Source organism: Rhincodon typus, chromosome 40, assembly GCF_021869965.1.
Source record: "Rhincodon typus isolate 14 chromosome 40, sRhiTyp1.1, whole genome shotgun sequence".
NCBI classification, from domain to species: domain Eukaryota; kingdom Metazoa; phylum Chordata; class Chondrichthyes; order Orectolobiformes; family Rhincodontidae; genus Rhincodon; species Rhincodon typus.
Window position 1 is genome coordinate 11,470,237 of NC_063371.1, and position 14,327 is coordinate 11,484,563.

A 14,327-nucleotide genomic window follows, 5' to 3' on the forward strand; every position below is an offset into this window, starting at 1 on the left:
GGATGAAAAAGCCTGGATTCAGTTGAATTTAACTAAAGTACAGTCTCCTGACTGCGTGAACCGACACCAGATTAGCTTTTCGAAAAAACTGATGCAAAGACTCTCAGCCCCACTGGCTCTTTCCTGAACCTTGAATGTCCCTCACTATCCCGACCTCGATGCCTTGCTGAGTTCTGAATTTGAGGGGGCACCTGACATTGCACCTTTCTGGGGCACCCATAGAACAAAAAACATAGAGCAGTACAGCACAGTACAGGCCCACAGTGTTGTGCCAACCTGTTATCCTACTAAGATCAGACTACCCAGCATACCCTACATTATACTATCATAGCTGTCCTTCAGCTCTTGCTGCTTTGAACTGAATTGGTTCACTCGCCAAGTCTCTCCCCACCCACCCATTGAGGCGGCAGAGCCCAGCACTTTAGGGATAGAATCTGTGACCTGAATCTCACGGATCTGGAGGTAGGTCCCACTCCGGTGTCTGAACTCCAGAGGTTCCAGGTGAGCCTCCACTGCACTGCTGAGGGAGTGCTGCACTGTCGGAGGTCTCGACCACTCAGGGAGACATTTATGAACCGAGGCTCCTTGCTTTGCTGCCCGGGGTGGGGTCTGGGGTGTGAAAGGTCTCACTGGGTCGCTTTGAAGGAGAACACTGGAGCTCTCCCCCTTCCACGGACCAACACCGCGAGAATATGACGATCTGATCCTTGCGGAAGCTTGCTGTGCACTGATTCCTGGCACGTCGCTTACCCGGCAACAGCGACGTTAGGAGTCACTTTGAGGCATTCGGTGGTCACTTCTTCGGTAGCACTGGGAGGTTCGCCGTGTCACCTTGCATGGGATCTCTGGGAGATCTGGTTTCGAAGTTAACATTGGTATTCTGGTTGAGGGCTTCTGGGAAATGCTTTCTCCAGTTGGTGTTTATTGCCTCGTTGGCCTTGAGCAGTTTTTGTCAGTCTTTAGAGCGTAGAGAGTTTAAACACAGAGGCTTGGATTGGATACCAGCCACAGCCAACTACTGGTTTTCTAAGGCCGTATCAGTCCATCATTTGTTCCTCCCTTATCCTCTTCTGCACATCAGCCTTAGATGTGGCATAGGCCCCATGCAAAGCACAATACACAACAAAAGTCTTTCTTATTGTTAGATATAGTAGGGACTGCCGATGCTGGAGTCTGAGATAACAAGGTGTGGGTCTTGATGAACACTGCAGGCCAGGCAGCATCAGAGGAGCAGGAAAGCTGACGTTTAGGGTCTGGACCCTTCTTCAGAAAAATGAACCTTCAGGAAGATTATTCTGAAGACCTGAAACATCAGCTTTCCTGCTCCTCTGATGCTGCCTGGCCTGCTGTGTTCCCCCAGCTCTACACCTTGTTATCTCTTTCTTATTGTTCCTTTCTACCTTGATCTCTACACTGTTTTCCAGCAGTAACTTGGTGGTACAAAAGTTTAACGTTGCTTATCGAGGTAGGCTATCGAAGCCTTTAAGTCTCACCCGCATCACAACGGAAGTTCAAATTTCAGACAAAAAGCCGTGACTTCTTGTCTCTGGCAGTGGTGTTTTACTGAGAGATGCATTCAGTCACTCAGATGTGTTCAGCTTCATAACAGTGTGCCTGGCCATTGGCATCAACTCAAGCCCTGCAGCGGCTTCCAGACATTTGGGGGTTTGGGTGCAGTTCGGGAGGTAAACAGAAAATCTCAACATACCCGTCAACTTCCTGTAGCACTGGCGCAGGACAGAGCAAGTAGGTGTCTTCGACCACCAAAGGCTTTTTAGCTGCAAGAGACAGAGAGGGGGTGTGAGAAAAGAAATAGATGCAATTGAGGCCATTTTGGAAATTCACACACTCTAGCTGTTACACAAGCTATGCGCTAGCTATCTGGTGAAAATATTTTCGTCAGTGCCTCTCCACACAGGAGACTGTAACTGCTTTTGCTGCTCACTTCTTGTACTAAAAAAGACTCTCCACTCTCCTGCAGTTATTCATTGCATCCCTAAATGACCCTTTGCTCTGAACATATTGGCTGTAACGTTCCTAGTGAGAGATCGTTTAGGCAGCCCACTGGGGTTGGCTGCCTTCAGTTTGATTTTTCTTGCAGAATTTCATTTCTCCCTGGGGTCTGAACGTCCTCAGACCTCATCTAAATGATGCAATACGCTCTCCCACCATCACTGCCAACGAGTAACCTTAGCTGCTCGTCTTTGCTCAGAATGCCCAGGATCAGCTTTGCTCTGAAATTAGTGTCTCAAATTTCAAATTCTCATCTATGCCTTCATATTCCTCCATACCTACATCCCTCCCTATCTCAGTCACCTCCTTCAATCAGCCATCACCACTGCGCTCTTCCAATTCTTAGCCTCCTGCTGTGGAACTTCGTTTTTAATTGCCCCAACGTTGGAGGCTGTGCCTTGAGTTCACTGGTTCTAAGCTCGAAATATTCTCCCTAAACCTCTGTGTCTTTCCTTCCTCTTTGTGAAGAACGAATTATCCTCTTTGGTCAAGCTTTTAATCGACTCCTGAAATATCTCTTCATGTATCTCGGTTATGTTCCCGAGAAGCACTTTTTAGATGTTTGATTTTGCTTCAAGCACCAGTTAAATGTAAATTAATGTTGAACTTTTCCCTTCTGATCCCAATGTTGTTTTAAGACAGTCCCATTCCCTCCAGCAATTAATTTTCCGTTTCCTGCCACGCACACACACGAGTCATGAGTTTGCCCTCGGAGCTTCTGAGAGCCAGGAATTTATCTGTGGTCCTTTTCCAGATGCATCAATGCCCCTTTGGAGATGGGCTGGAGGTTAAGACGGCTACTTTGTGATCATGTTCCACGCTTTAGACAGCTCATACCAAAGTGCTGGTTCCACCTCTGTTCTGGGGGCACAGCTTACTCTGTTAGCATGGTGACGCTGCAAGATCATGTCCCGCATTACAATCCTGGGTGGTACTGCCAAAGGAGGTGCCAACAGCGCAGTCTGTTACCAGAAGGTCACAGCAATGGCCCTTTTTCATCTTCTGTGACCCAGATTGGAATTCAGCCAAAATGAAGACTTGAAAGAAGGCTCTCTCTCCCTGCCCACCGGGGTCCCCACATTAAATAAAGTTTCAATCTCACTCCTACTTGGTGTCAAGTTGGGCGTTCCTTTGGAATCGGGATGGAGTTCACAGCGTGGCTCGTGGGAGGAGTGGAAAATGAAAGCAGAGGAACAACTACTTGGCATCCAACTGAGCTGAGAACATCCGAGGCTGGTGAGAGGGTGTGGGGATCCCAGGTCATGTCGCATCCCTCGGAGCGTGTGCAAATATTCTGAGTTCGAGAGAACGTCAGCAGGAAAGCAGCTGAGGGTCCCTGCTTGTCTGAAAATGTCATTGGCTCAACTGTGTCTCACTGTGGCTGTTTAATGACACCTCCACCTCTTGTGATCTACTGAGCAGAATATCATCACTGGACAGTGATATCGCTCCACAGAGGCCGGTATCCCATCACCAAGTCACCCTTTATTTACAGGTGGAGAGTCCTTGACACTGATCCAGCTCCCTTAGAGCCAGCTCTCAGAGTGAACAGAACCCCTAACACCCCTGTTTCTCTCTGTCAGCCAGTGCTCCCTGATTGGGGCTGTTAATCTGGTCCAATCAGGGAACTCAGGTTCTATGACGTCCACCTGGCTGACCTCATCCTGATCACTCCAGATGGCATAACGCCCCCAATGTCACTACAAAGCAGGACAACTGCTTTTCATTGTCCCTTTTGGCTCTGGTCGTCAGGTTTGCTTTTTAAGCTTCCAGACCATTCTCCCCCAGAATTCCAATGTGATTCCATTGTTGGAGGAGTTTCTGGGAGAAAATGTTCACCTCATGGAAGGCTAATTTCGTTGGGATCTGAGTGAGAGTTCATTTCAGATTCTGCTGCGCTCTATGTCACTGCCTTCTTCATGCATTGAGTCTTGCATTTGGTTTGAAACATCGCAAGCCCCTCCCTCCAGTGAGGTGCAACGTTTTATTGGCCTTTCAACTCAAAGGTGAAGATCCAGCCCTCGATAGTCAAGGATGTCACCTGTGGGTGAGGGACCCTCTCCAGGATTCTCAGTGGGCCACTTGTAATTCATCAAGCCATGCTCCTTGTGAGTTGTCATCCCATTACCACAAGATTCCAGTCAAATATATATCCACGTATACAATTATCACCCTATCGTACATAAGATCCAACTCATCATCTATATCATCAAAATCACCACAGTCACCATATACATCACTATATATCATCAACATCACTATAGATATCACCACAATGACCCAGATATCATCAAAATCGCCACAGTCACCATATACATATAAACAACACACTATACATATCATCACAATGACCCGGGTATCATCAAGATCACCACAATCACCACATACTTCACCATAAATATCATCAACTTCATCATCTGCATTACATTTATAATATATATACACTCACATCATCACATATTGTCAGAATCACCCATAACATCCACACATACGATTGGAACCACGAGATATATCACCATAATCACTGAGTATATTGTCAAAATCACCACAATCACCATTTACATGATCATATCTTTCGTCAAAATAAACATGGAACTTCTCAAAGTCACAACGTAGTCAGCTATGAAGAGCCCCTGATAGCTCCCAGTGAACTTTGCATGTTATAACCCTCAACAAATCCAGCATACACGCATGCCCCAAGGCACATGCAGGAGTGTTATAAAAACATAATAAAATATGAGGCCGCATTAGGAGGTATTCAGTCAAACAGCAGTGCTTTCACAGTGGACAAAGTTGGAAAGGTTTAGAGAAGGAATTTCAGAGCTCAGGGCCCAGGCAACTGTAGTCGCAGCGGTGAATGATAGAACAAATAGGGGGCACTCAGGGGACTAGAATTAGAGATGCATAAGTGGAAGGATACCAAAACAAACATAGCTCCGTCAATGATACACACCATGAGTATCAGTGTAACCCCTTGAATTCCATAGCCTCTGGTTCAACTGGGATCAGCGCTGTTGCTGTTCTCCAATTGCAGTAGGGTCAGGAAGAGTTAAGGGGGCGGTGTTGCAGGAGTTGTTGGCAGGATAATGTCTGCATGCAGCAGATGGGTGCAGGATGGGATCAATGGTCACTGTCTGCTGTTGATGAAACCTGTCCAGTTGGCTGCCCTTGGGGGAAGGTGAAGGAGGGTGTTCTATCATCAGCACCTCCTCCTTCAGCCTTTGTCACTGGTCCTGTTCCATTTGGTCCCAAGCAACGGACCTGATCTGCCACAAATTCTTTTCCCTTTCACAACCATTAGCTCATTGCACCAGGAAGAGAAACTCCACACTCCCAACATGGCTGCTGTTTCGGAGTGTGTTTTGCAGGAGCCCATGTCACAGAGACACTAAGGAATTTCAGGATGAACACCTTCATTTCAGACAGAAAGACTGAAATGGTCAGGGTCAACTCCAGTCCAAAGGCAGTATCAGAGCACTGTGATTTTGAAAAGTTGCATGCATCAACGTGTAGGACCCAATCATTTAGAGGTGACAGGAATTTGCAGGTGCCACTGTACCTTTTCTTTAACTAAAAGCCACCATGGAGGCAGCCAAACTCTGCTGTGTCTCCATAGCAACACTCTGACCAGTCAGAATCCACCCGCCTGCCCTGAGACTGAAGACTGACAGTTAACTGCTCTTGCTGCCTCTTCATGCCAATGATAATCCAACCAACCAGCATCCTTTTCTCATGCCATGTGAAATGGCGTCTGTTTCTTCAATAAAAACCGTAAGAACTGCGGATGCTGTAAATCAGAAACAAAAACAGAAATTGCTGGAAAAGTTCAGCTGGTCTGGCAGCACCTGTGGAGAGAAAATCAGAGTCAACATTTCAGGTTGAATGGGTTCTGAGGAAGGGTCACTGGACCTGAAACGTTAACCCTGATTTCTCTCCACTCATGCTGCCAGACCTGCTGAGCTTTTCCAGCAATTTCTGTTTCTGTTTCGTTCTCCAAGTCTGTTTTTTGTATTTTATTTTTGATGAGTGCAAGCCCAAAAGCTGGTCTCCTTTAGGCAACGTTGAAGATTTTGCAAAGCCTCGACATTTTCTTGCACATTGTGTTTTTTTATTATTTGAATCAGAGGGGAGTAGACCAAAATCATCTTAAATCCTCCCCCCCACCCCAGTGCTGAAAGTAAAACCCCTGTCTGTTCAAATATCCTGAAGGTCATGCTGGATACTTACTGAGGGTCACTGTGTCATTAATTTTGAAGCTGCAGCGAACTTTGTCCACACTGCGCGCATGGGAAAATCCGTTCCCCTTCACGACAACCTGGAACGTTTCTGGAGAAGGGAAAATGCAGGTTAGAGAAGCCCCAGGTGAAACCAAATCGAGTCACATGATTACCAGTCAGTGCAGTGTCCAGCATCCCCACTAACCAGTGTTGCATTCAGTCCCCAGATCTGGTCAAAGTAGGGACGATGTTCTCTGAGCCTCGAACCTACCCTGGAACCCTTCGTATTGTTGCTGTTTGCCTCAGCAGCGTAGGGGACATCCATGCTGATGCCCCAGCTCAGGGATGTTCCAGAAACCAGAATCTCTGTGTGCTCAGCCATTTCACTCAAACCAACCCAAATGGGCAATTGCGTTGTGTATTCTTTGGAATCTACAGCCTGCCTGATAATCTCCTGTTGGAGTTGGTGGATTAAATTTCCTCAAACGTGGCAGATAGCCCGAGCTGTTTTCTATTCGAATTTCAAAAAGTTATAAATCCCTGATGGAAAGCATGCTTTTGGACCTCTTGTCTTCCAAAAGTTGTTCTCCCTTCTCTGTTTTCAATTGACTCATTACTCTCATCATATTAACAAAAGACAAGGAGTTGGAGTAAGATCCAGGTCCTGACATCATGACTAGTAATGTTCGCTTTGCATGAGGCGAGATCAAATATTCATGTATTTAACAGACTGGAATTTACTGTTACTGATTTGGAGCCTCAGTGTAACTGTGTCCCATCAGTTTTTAAGGCTCATGGGTCATGCATAAAGACGCTCTGCATTATACATCCAGCCATGTGAAAATAACCTCAAGGTTCCTACGGAAGAGAATGGATGGCAGGACAGTTTGAACAAAGTCTTCCCACAGTCGGAATAATGGTTGGAAAACTTTTGGATCACTTCCCTGGAGCAGAAGGGGACCATGCAAGAGAGACTGTTCGACAAGTCTCAAGCCCTCACTTGAACTGGGACGGTTATAAAATGGTCACTGCACACAGCGCAAATGTGAGACAAAATTCTCCGGACGGTCAGTGTCTTTGAGAGTCCACCTTCGATGGGAACACTCCACTGGAGTCCTGATTTTGTTAACGTCTCCCTCTCTGTAAGACCACCACCGTCCCCAACCCCTCCTTCCAGTGCCCTTGCTTCCTCCTGTCTGCCCTGGCTAACTGCAGCCCAATGCTTTGCATGTGTCACCGGAGGCTATCAGCCAGACTGGGTGAGGATGGCAGATTTCCTTCCCTGATGTACTTATATGAACCAGATAGCTTTTGAAACAAGATAATTAACAGTCACTATCGAGTCACCACTGGGCTAGGTTCTTATTCCAGACTTTTAATCAAACTTATTTTTCACCATCTACCATGGTGGGATTTGAACCCAAATCCCCAGGATAATTCATCCAGTGACATTACCACCATGCCACCTCCTCCCCAGTACCCAATAGCTTCCCAAGAATGCCTTGTAAACCTCTTCCTTTGCCCCACGTTGCCAACAGACGTAGAGTCATCTCTGGCAGATGATACTCACTTCCACCTCTCTGTATTGACAGACTATCTCCTGTCCACTTCTGGATGAGGCACAATTTGGATGGCACAGTGGCTCAGTGGTTAGAGCTGCTGCCTCACAGCACCAGGGACCTGGGTTTGATTCCACCCTCAGGCGACTGTCTGTGTGGAGTTTGCACATTCTCCCCGTGTCTGCGTGGGTTTCCTCCCACAGTCCAAAGATGTACAGGTTAGGGTGGATTGGCCATGCTAAATTGCCTGTAGTGTTCAGGGGTGTGTAGATTACGTGGGTTCTAGGGCTATGGGCCTGGGTGGGAAGCTTCATGGGTTGGTGTGGACTTGTTGGGCTGAAAGGCCTGTTTCCACACTGTAGGGATTCTATGAATTTCCTCCTGAACTAGGAGCACCAAAAGCCATCTTCCTCAGTCTGCATACAAGCTCAGAACTCCAGCTTTTACCTGGCTTGAGGACCAAGTCACCGAGTCCGAGCTGGACTCCCACATCCATATCCTTTCATTATTCCAACCACCAACCTCCGCCTTTGCGTCATCTCCTGCCTCCTGCCCCTGCTTCACCAGTTTGTTGCTGAAATACCTGACTATTTCCCGGTTTTGCCCCTATTCCACTGCTCCATGATATAATATCCGTTAGGTCTGCTGTCCCAACCCTATTCCACACCATCTCCTCCTCATCCTACTTTTACTCCCTGTCTTCATTAACCAAGACAGACACCCAGTGTCCAACACAGAATCAATATTCTCCTCCTTGCATTGCAGCGCATGCCTGACCTTCTTCCTGCCTGTCTCAGAAGCCTCCAAACTTGCCTCCTCCAAACTCTCGATCCCTTTTACCTCCTCTAAACTGTCCTCTTTTCCCTCAGTGTCGGTGATGTGCTTTCTGTTGACATGGTCCGTACAAAGGTCCATAAAACATACATAAAACATACATGGTCCATAAACTCCTCGCTCTCTCGACAACTCTATCCTCCTCCAAGGTCTTCCGTCAGACACTTATTGGACCAAGCTTTTGGTTCACCCTCCAACGATCACGTTTGGCAAATAACTTGAGATCCCTTTTCATTCTGAGGACTCGGTTAAGTTCCTCAGATGTTTGTATACCTTGAAGACCCTGTGTGAATTTTTCACTTGTTACTGCAGGAGCGGTGGGCTGGCCCAGCTGTCATTGTCTGGGTGAGATCTCAGATTAGAGATCAGTCTGTTCTAGTGGGTGGGTTTGGAAAGACCTGAAAGAGTTCTTTTGCATTGTTGTTCACTCAGCTTGGTCACTCCAGAACCAGGGGACACAGCCTCACACTCAGTGATCTGAGATGAGCAACAATTTCTTCACTCATGAGGGGCTAAATCTTTGGAACTGTCTACCTCTATTGGAGTGTGGAAGCTCAAGTCAGTTCAGGATATAGATCAGTGGATTTCTTGATATCAATGACATCAAGGGATATAGGAATAGTGGGGAGCAATAGCAATCAGCCACGATCTAAAATCTCAAGCAGGATAGCATAGCTGAATGCTCTGCTGTTATCCCTGTGTTCCTGTCCTGAGTCACCTCCTGAAAGGTGAAGAAAGTTCTCAGCACAGCCTGGCCAACATTTGCCCCTCAAACTGAATTGTAGGGGGAAAAAAAGACGCATGGACTGTTGGTCAATGTCACTGCTCCCTGGGGTTCGATGCTCTGTACAAAGGAATCACCACTGGGCTCGATGTGAACTACTAGGACTGCACTGTGGGATGTGATTCAGGGCCAGACAAATCCAAATTCCTTTCTCGTCCTTCTGAGATTAAACCCTGAGGATCCTGGAAGTGAATCCTGCAACATTTCTCTGCTTTTCCTGGAGCGGGGAATTGGATGAGGAAAACACTGGGGGTTCAGCCAGACTGCCTCAGGATCCCTCAGTTGGAGGGGTCTCATGTCCTTTGGCGAGTACTGCTTGGAAACCAGGCAGCGTTCCTGTCGGATCCAGCTCCTTTGTTTTCGTCTCACGCATGAATGGTGACCACACACTGAGAAAGGCTCTGCTCACTGTGGTCCCCTGTCAACACTTCCCAGTATCATAGCACAGGAACAGCACAATTCCTTCACCTGGGGAGAGCCTCATCCTGCATTTCCTTCTTCACACTGGGATCTCTCAAACAGGAGCAAGAATTGCTTTGTGAACTTTAATAAAACCAGCGTTCCCCCTTCCCGATTTCGTAGCTGTTTACTTCAAGAGTGTTTACCAAAGAGCCTGGGCTCGTTCAGTTTGATCTGTGATAACAAGGTGTAGAGCTGGATGAACACAGCAGGCCAAGCAGCATCAGAGGAGCAGGAAGGCTGACGTTTGATCTGTATTTCTTTGATCTTTCGGACTGATCTTGACACCAAGCCATAGTGTCATACAATCGTACAGCATAGAAATAACCCTTCCATTCAACCAGTCCGTACTGACCATAATCCCAAACTAAACTAGTCCCACCTGCCTGCACCTGGCCCATATCCCTCTCAACTTTTCCTGTTCATGAACTTATCCAAATGTCTTTTAAATGTTAATACTGTACCTGCATCCACTACCTTCTCAGGAAGTTCATTCCACACGCAAATGACTCTCTGTATAAAAATAAATTGCCCCCATTTTTTTTTTCAAATTTTTCTCCTCTCACCTCCTAGTTTCGAAATACCCCACCCTAGGGAAAATTCACCTGCCATACACTTCATCTGTACACCTGATGATTTTTATAAACCTCAACAAGGTCACCTCCTCAGCCTCCTAAACTCCAGTGTAAAAGGTCCCAGCCGATCTTGCCACAGGGGGTGTAAGGACCAAAGGGGTGGGTTTTAAATGGGGTCTTAACCAGGGAGTTCAGAGGCTGAGACATTGATGGAGGAACTCCCAGAGGAAGAGACAGCCAGAGGCGATGGACTAACTCAATTGGAGAAGTGCAGAGATCTCAGAGGGTTGGGAGTGTGATGGGAAAGGCTCCAGAGGTGGGAAGGGGACAAGGGGTGCCAAGGGATTTGCTAAAAAAGGGTGGGATTTTATCAGCTGAAACGTTTCTTGACCGGGAACCAGCGTAGATCTTGAGCAAGGCCAGGGGCAAAGGGGGCAGGAGATGTTGAGGATGAGGGTTGGCGTTAGGTGTTCGAGGCAGTGAGAATAAATGGGAAGGCCTTGGTTGAACACTGAGCATGTGTTCACTCACTACCATTTAAGTACTGCACTCAGTTCTCGAGAAAATCTGACCATGCCAAGAATGCACTGCCATGAGCATGTTTCACAGTAAATCCCAAGACTCCAGTTGGACATGCTCCATTTCATACATCACCAGAATATGAATCAATGCTAGGCTTGGCCTCAGCTCTCTGTAACTTGGCTACAACGCCAACCAAGGTTATGTCGGTGAGTGACTAGTCAAGGGGAGACTCCCTTCCTGGGCAGGTTATATACCAGCTTTTGGACAGCTCAGCAGGATTGGAAGCGACGCACCAATGTGAGGAGCATGATCCCGTGAGCTGATGTGCCCGACAGCCGTTCTTGGGATCCTGCAGTGCACTCCACTGGGAGCTGAGGAACTCCTCATTTTACTGCTGGCCTTACTCGGCTGTGGGACCGCAGTCATTTCCCGGCTCAGAGTGGGAAGGGGCTAGGAGATCCGGGTCACCCAGAACGCCGACGCTTACTCACACCAATGCACGTGCGCCCCTGTCACCCCTGTGCTCACTCCAGCTTCACCAACACCTCAATTATAAAATCTCGTTCACACTGACAAAGCCTTCCATAACGTCACCCTTCCCTGTCTCCAGAACTATCTCCACCTTCTCAAGACTCCAGGATATCTGCGCTCATTGGCCTCTTACATCTCCCAGTAGTCCACCATCAGTGCACGAGCCTTCGGCTCCCTTGGCTGTAGAATACCCTGCATCCATCTCTCCGCTATGGCCCCCACCTCACTCTCCTACCTGAAGGCACGCCTCAAAAAACCTACCTCTGATGGCGGACCATGACATCCCCTTCTCACTAGCTCACTGCAATACCACTGCTTGACCACGCTCCAGCGGAGGGGCCTGAGGCCCACTGGCTCTGACGTTGGAGGCAGCTACGTCAATGCAAGTCCATGTTTGATTCGACCTTTGACAGAGCCGTGGGGGGGGTGGTGGTGGCGGCGCAGCTCGTCAGAATGCCCAGCGAATGTGGAATGTGCGAACGGTTGCCTGTTGACATTCGCACCTCAATCACGAAGTGAGCAGGGCCAAACCCCACCCCTTTGAGTCCGTACTGGATCTTTCAGAAAACCGTCTATCCTGTCTTCTTTTCCCTTCTCCCACCCCCCTCCCCTCACTTTCTCTTGCATGGAATTTCTGCTGTTCCTGCAGAATGGAAACTTTCTGATGGAATGAAACTGCATGAAGGGAGGAAATAAACTGACATGCGTGCTTTTGCTGGAATGGGTTCATTCTGGAATGGATTGAGAAAGGATAAATATTCAATGCGTTTGGAGTTGGCTGCAAATCCTTACCTCCAGCACAGATGCTTGATGGCTCAGCAGCTAGAATCTCAATGCAGGATTTCTTCAAGATCTATTCGCCAGGGAGAAAGAAACAGCAATTAGCAATCCAGCAATGCTTTCCAGTGTTTTGCCAGAACTGGGAAGGTGCAATTATTCCTAAACATTAACATGTGACTGACCAAACAATGGCACATCTTTCTGTCGGAAAAGAATTCTCCAGGATGGTAGGGTTCCAAAATGTGAAGGACGAGGCAGTGTTCAAGACACGAAATTGCTGATTGTCCAAGTAAACATTGAGGAATTTCAGACAAGGGGAGATCAAGTGGATGACAGATTTACTGGCACAAGTGCAGGCCATTCAGCCCCTCGACTGAATTCACCCAAGATAGTGTACGATCTGTGTGTGACCTCAATCCTTTCTCACCAGTCTCGGTTCCACATCCTTCAGACATAAAGTCACAGAGGTACACAGTGCAGAAACAGGCCCTTCAGCCCAACTCGTCCATGCTGACCCAGTTTCCTAAGCTGAACTAGTCCCATTTTCCTGTGTTTAGCCTCTAAACCTTTCCCATCCATGTACCTGCACAAATGCTTCTCAAATGTTCTAACTGTCCCACCTTCGCACCTCCCTGACAGCCCATTCCATATATGCACCATCCCCTGCGTGAAAAACCCACCCCTCATGTTCCCTTCAAATCTTACCCCTCTCACCTGAAACCCATGCCCTCTAGCCTTGGACTTCCCTACCCTGGGGAAAAGACCCTGGCCACTCACCTTATCCATGCCCCCACCCGCTACAATTCTACAGAATCACAGAGATGTTACACTGAACCAGGAGGCTACTCAGCCCATTGTGTCTCCACCTACTGTCCAAATGAGCACCTCGACTGAGTGCCATTGTCAGCCCTTTTCCCCACAACCCTGCACATTTAGTTAATCAGTCCATGCCCCCATCTTGAACCTGCCTGCATCGCATTTCCAGGCAGTGCATTACAAACTCTAACACATTGCTGAATCAAAACCTTTTCTTTGTCACCCCGCACCCGCTTCTTTTGCAAAATGTTTTCAACCTGTTGCCACCTCATTCCCAATTCTTTAACAGGCTGGAGCAATTTCTCTCTGTTGGTTCTGCCCAGTCCCCCTCTTAGTGTTCTCCTCTCCAAGGTCCCATTGCTCCAATTTATCCAACTATCCGATCCCTGGAATGATTCTTCCCTGGTCTTGTGGAAAATGAATGGTCTGAGGTTAGAGACGCTTCTTTTGACACCAAGTCACCTAATCATGAGGGGTGTGGATAGAGTAAATAGCCAAGGTCTTTTCCCCAGGGTAGGGGAGTCCAAAACCAGAGGATGTAGGTTCAAGGTGAGAGAGGAAAGATTTGAAAGGGCCTAAGGGGCAACGTTTTCACACAGAGGGTGGTGCGTGTATGGAATGAGCTGCCAGAGGAAGTGGTGGAGGCTGGTACAATTACAACATTTAAAAGCCATCTGGATGGGTACATGAATAGGAAGGCGTTTAGAGGGATATGGGCCAAATGCTGGCAAATGGGACTAGATTAATTTAGGACATCTGGTTGGCATGGACAAGTTGGACCAAAGGGTTTGTTTCTGTTCCGTACAGCTCTATGACTCAATGTCTCCTGAGTGGTCTGATACCAATGTGAAGACTATCCCACCTTGTCTGAAATCTCTCCACCAGAACAAAGTGTTTCACTCTATACCCCACAATCAATGCCGAACAAAATCCCAAATGCCTCACTCAACTCTGTACAGCTTACAGCTTCGGTCCCCTCAACTAAGCAAGGATGTAATTGTATTGGAGTTAGTTCAAAGAAAGTTGACTCCAGATTAACTCCAGAGATTAAAGGTTCCTCTTACGAAGACAAATTGAGCAGTTCAGGCCGATACATTAGAGTTGCGAAGGATGAGTGGAGATCTAACTGAGATATGTCTGAATATAAAGGAGAAACACACAGAATGACCAGGGGTCACTCAGGCCCTGTGATACAGAATGGCCAGGGGTCACTCAGACCCTGTGATATTGAATGGCC

General features: G+C 47.5%; 1 protein-coding gene across 1 annotated transcript in view; it reads right to left on the reverse strand.

Annotated features, from left to right (window-relative positions):
- Positions 1-14,327, reverse strand: part of LOC109922031 (anthrax toxin receptor 1-like) — a 136,739-nt gene that overhangs the window by 95,105 nt on the left and 27,307 nt on the right. Inside the window, exons 10-12 of the mRNA XM_048618511.1 lie at positions 12,287-12,347; positions 6,241-6,339; positions 1,709-1,778 (exon numbers count right to left, since the gene is read on the reverse strand). Of these exons, the coding sequence (XP_048474468.1) occupies positions 1,709-1,778; positions 6,241-6,339; positions 12,287-12,347 (230 nt within the window). The remainder of the gene's footprint in view (positions 1-1,708; positions 1,779-6,240; positions 6,340-12,286; positions 12,348-14,327) is intronic.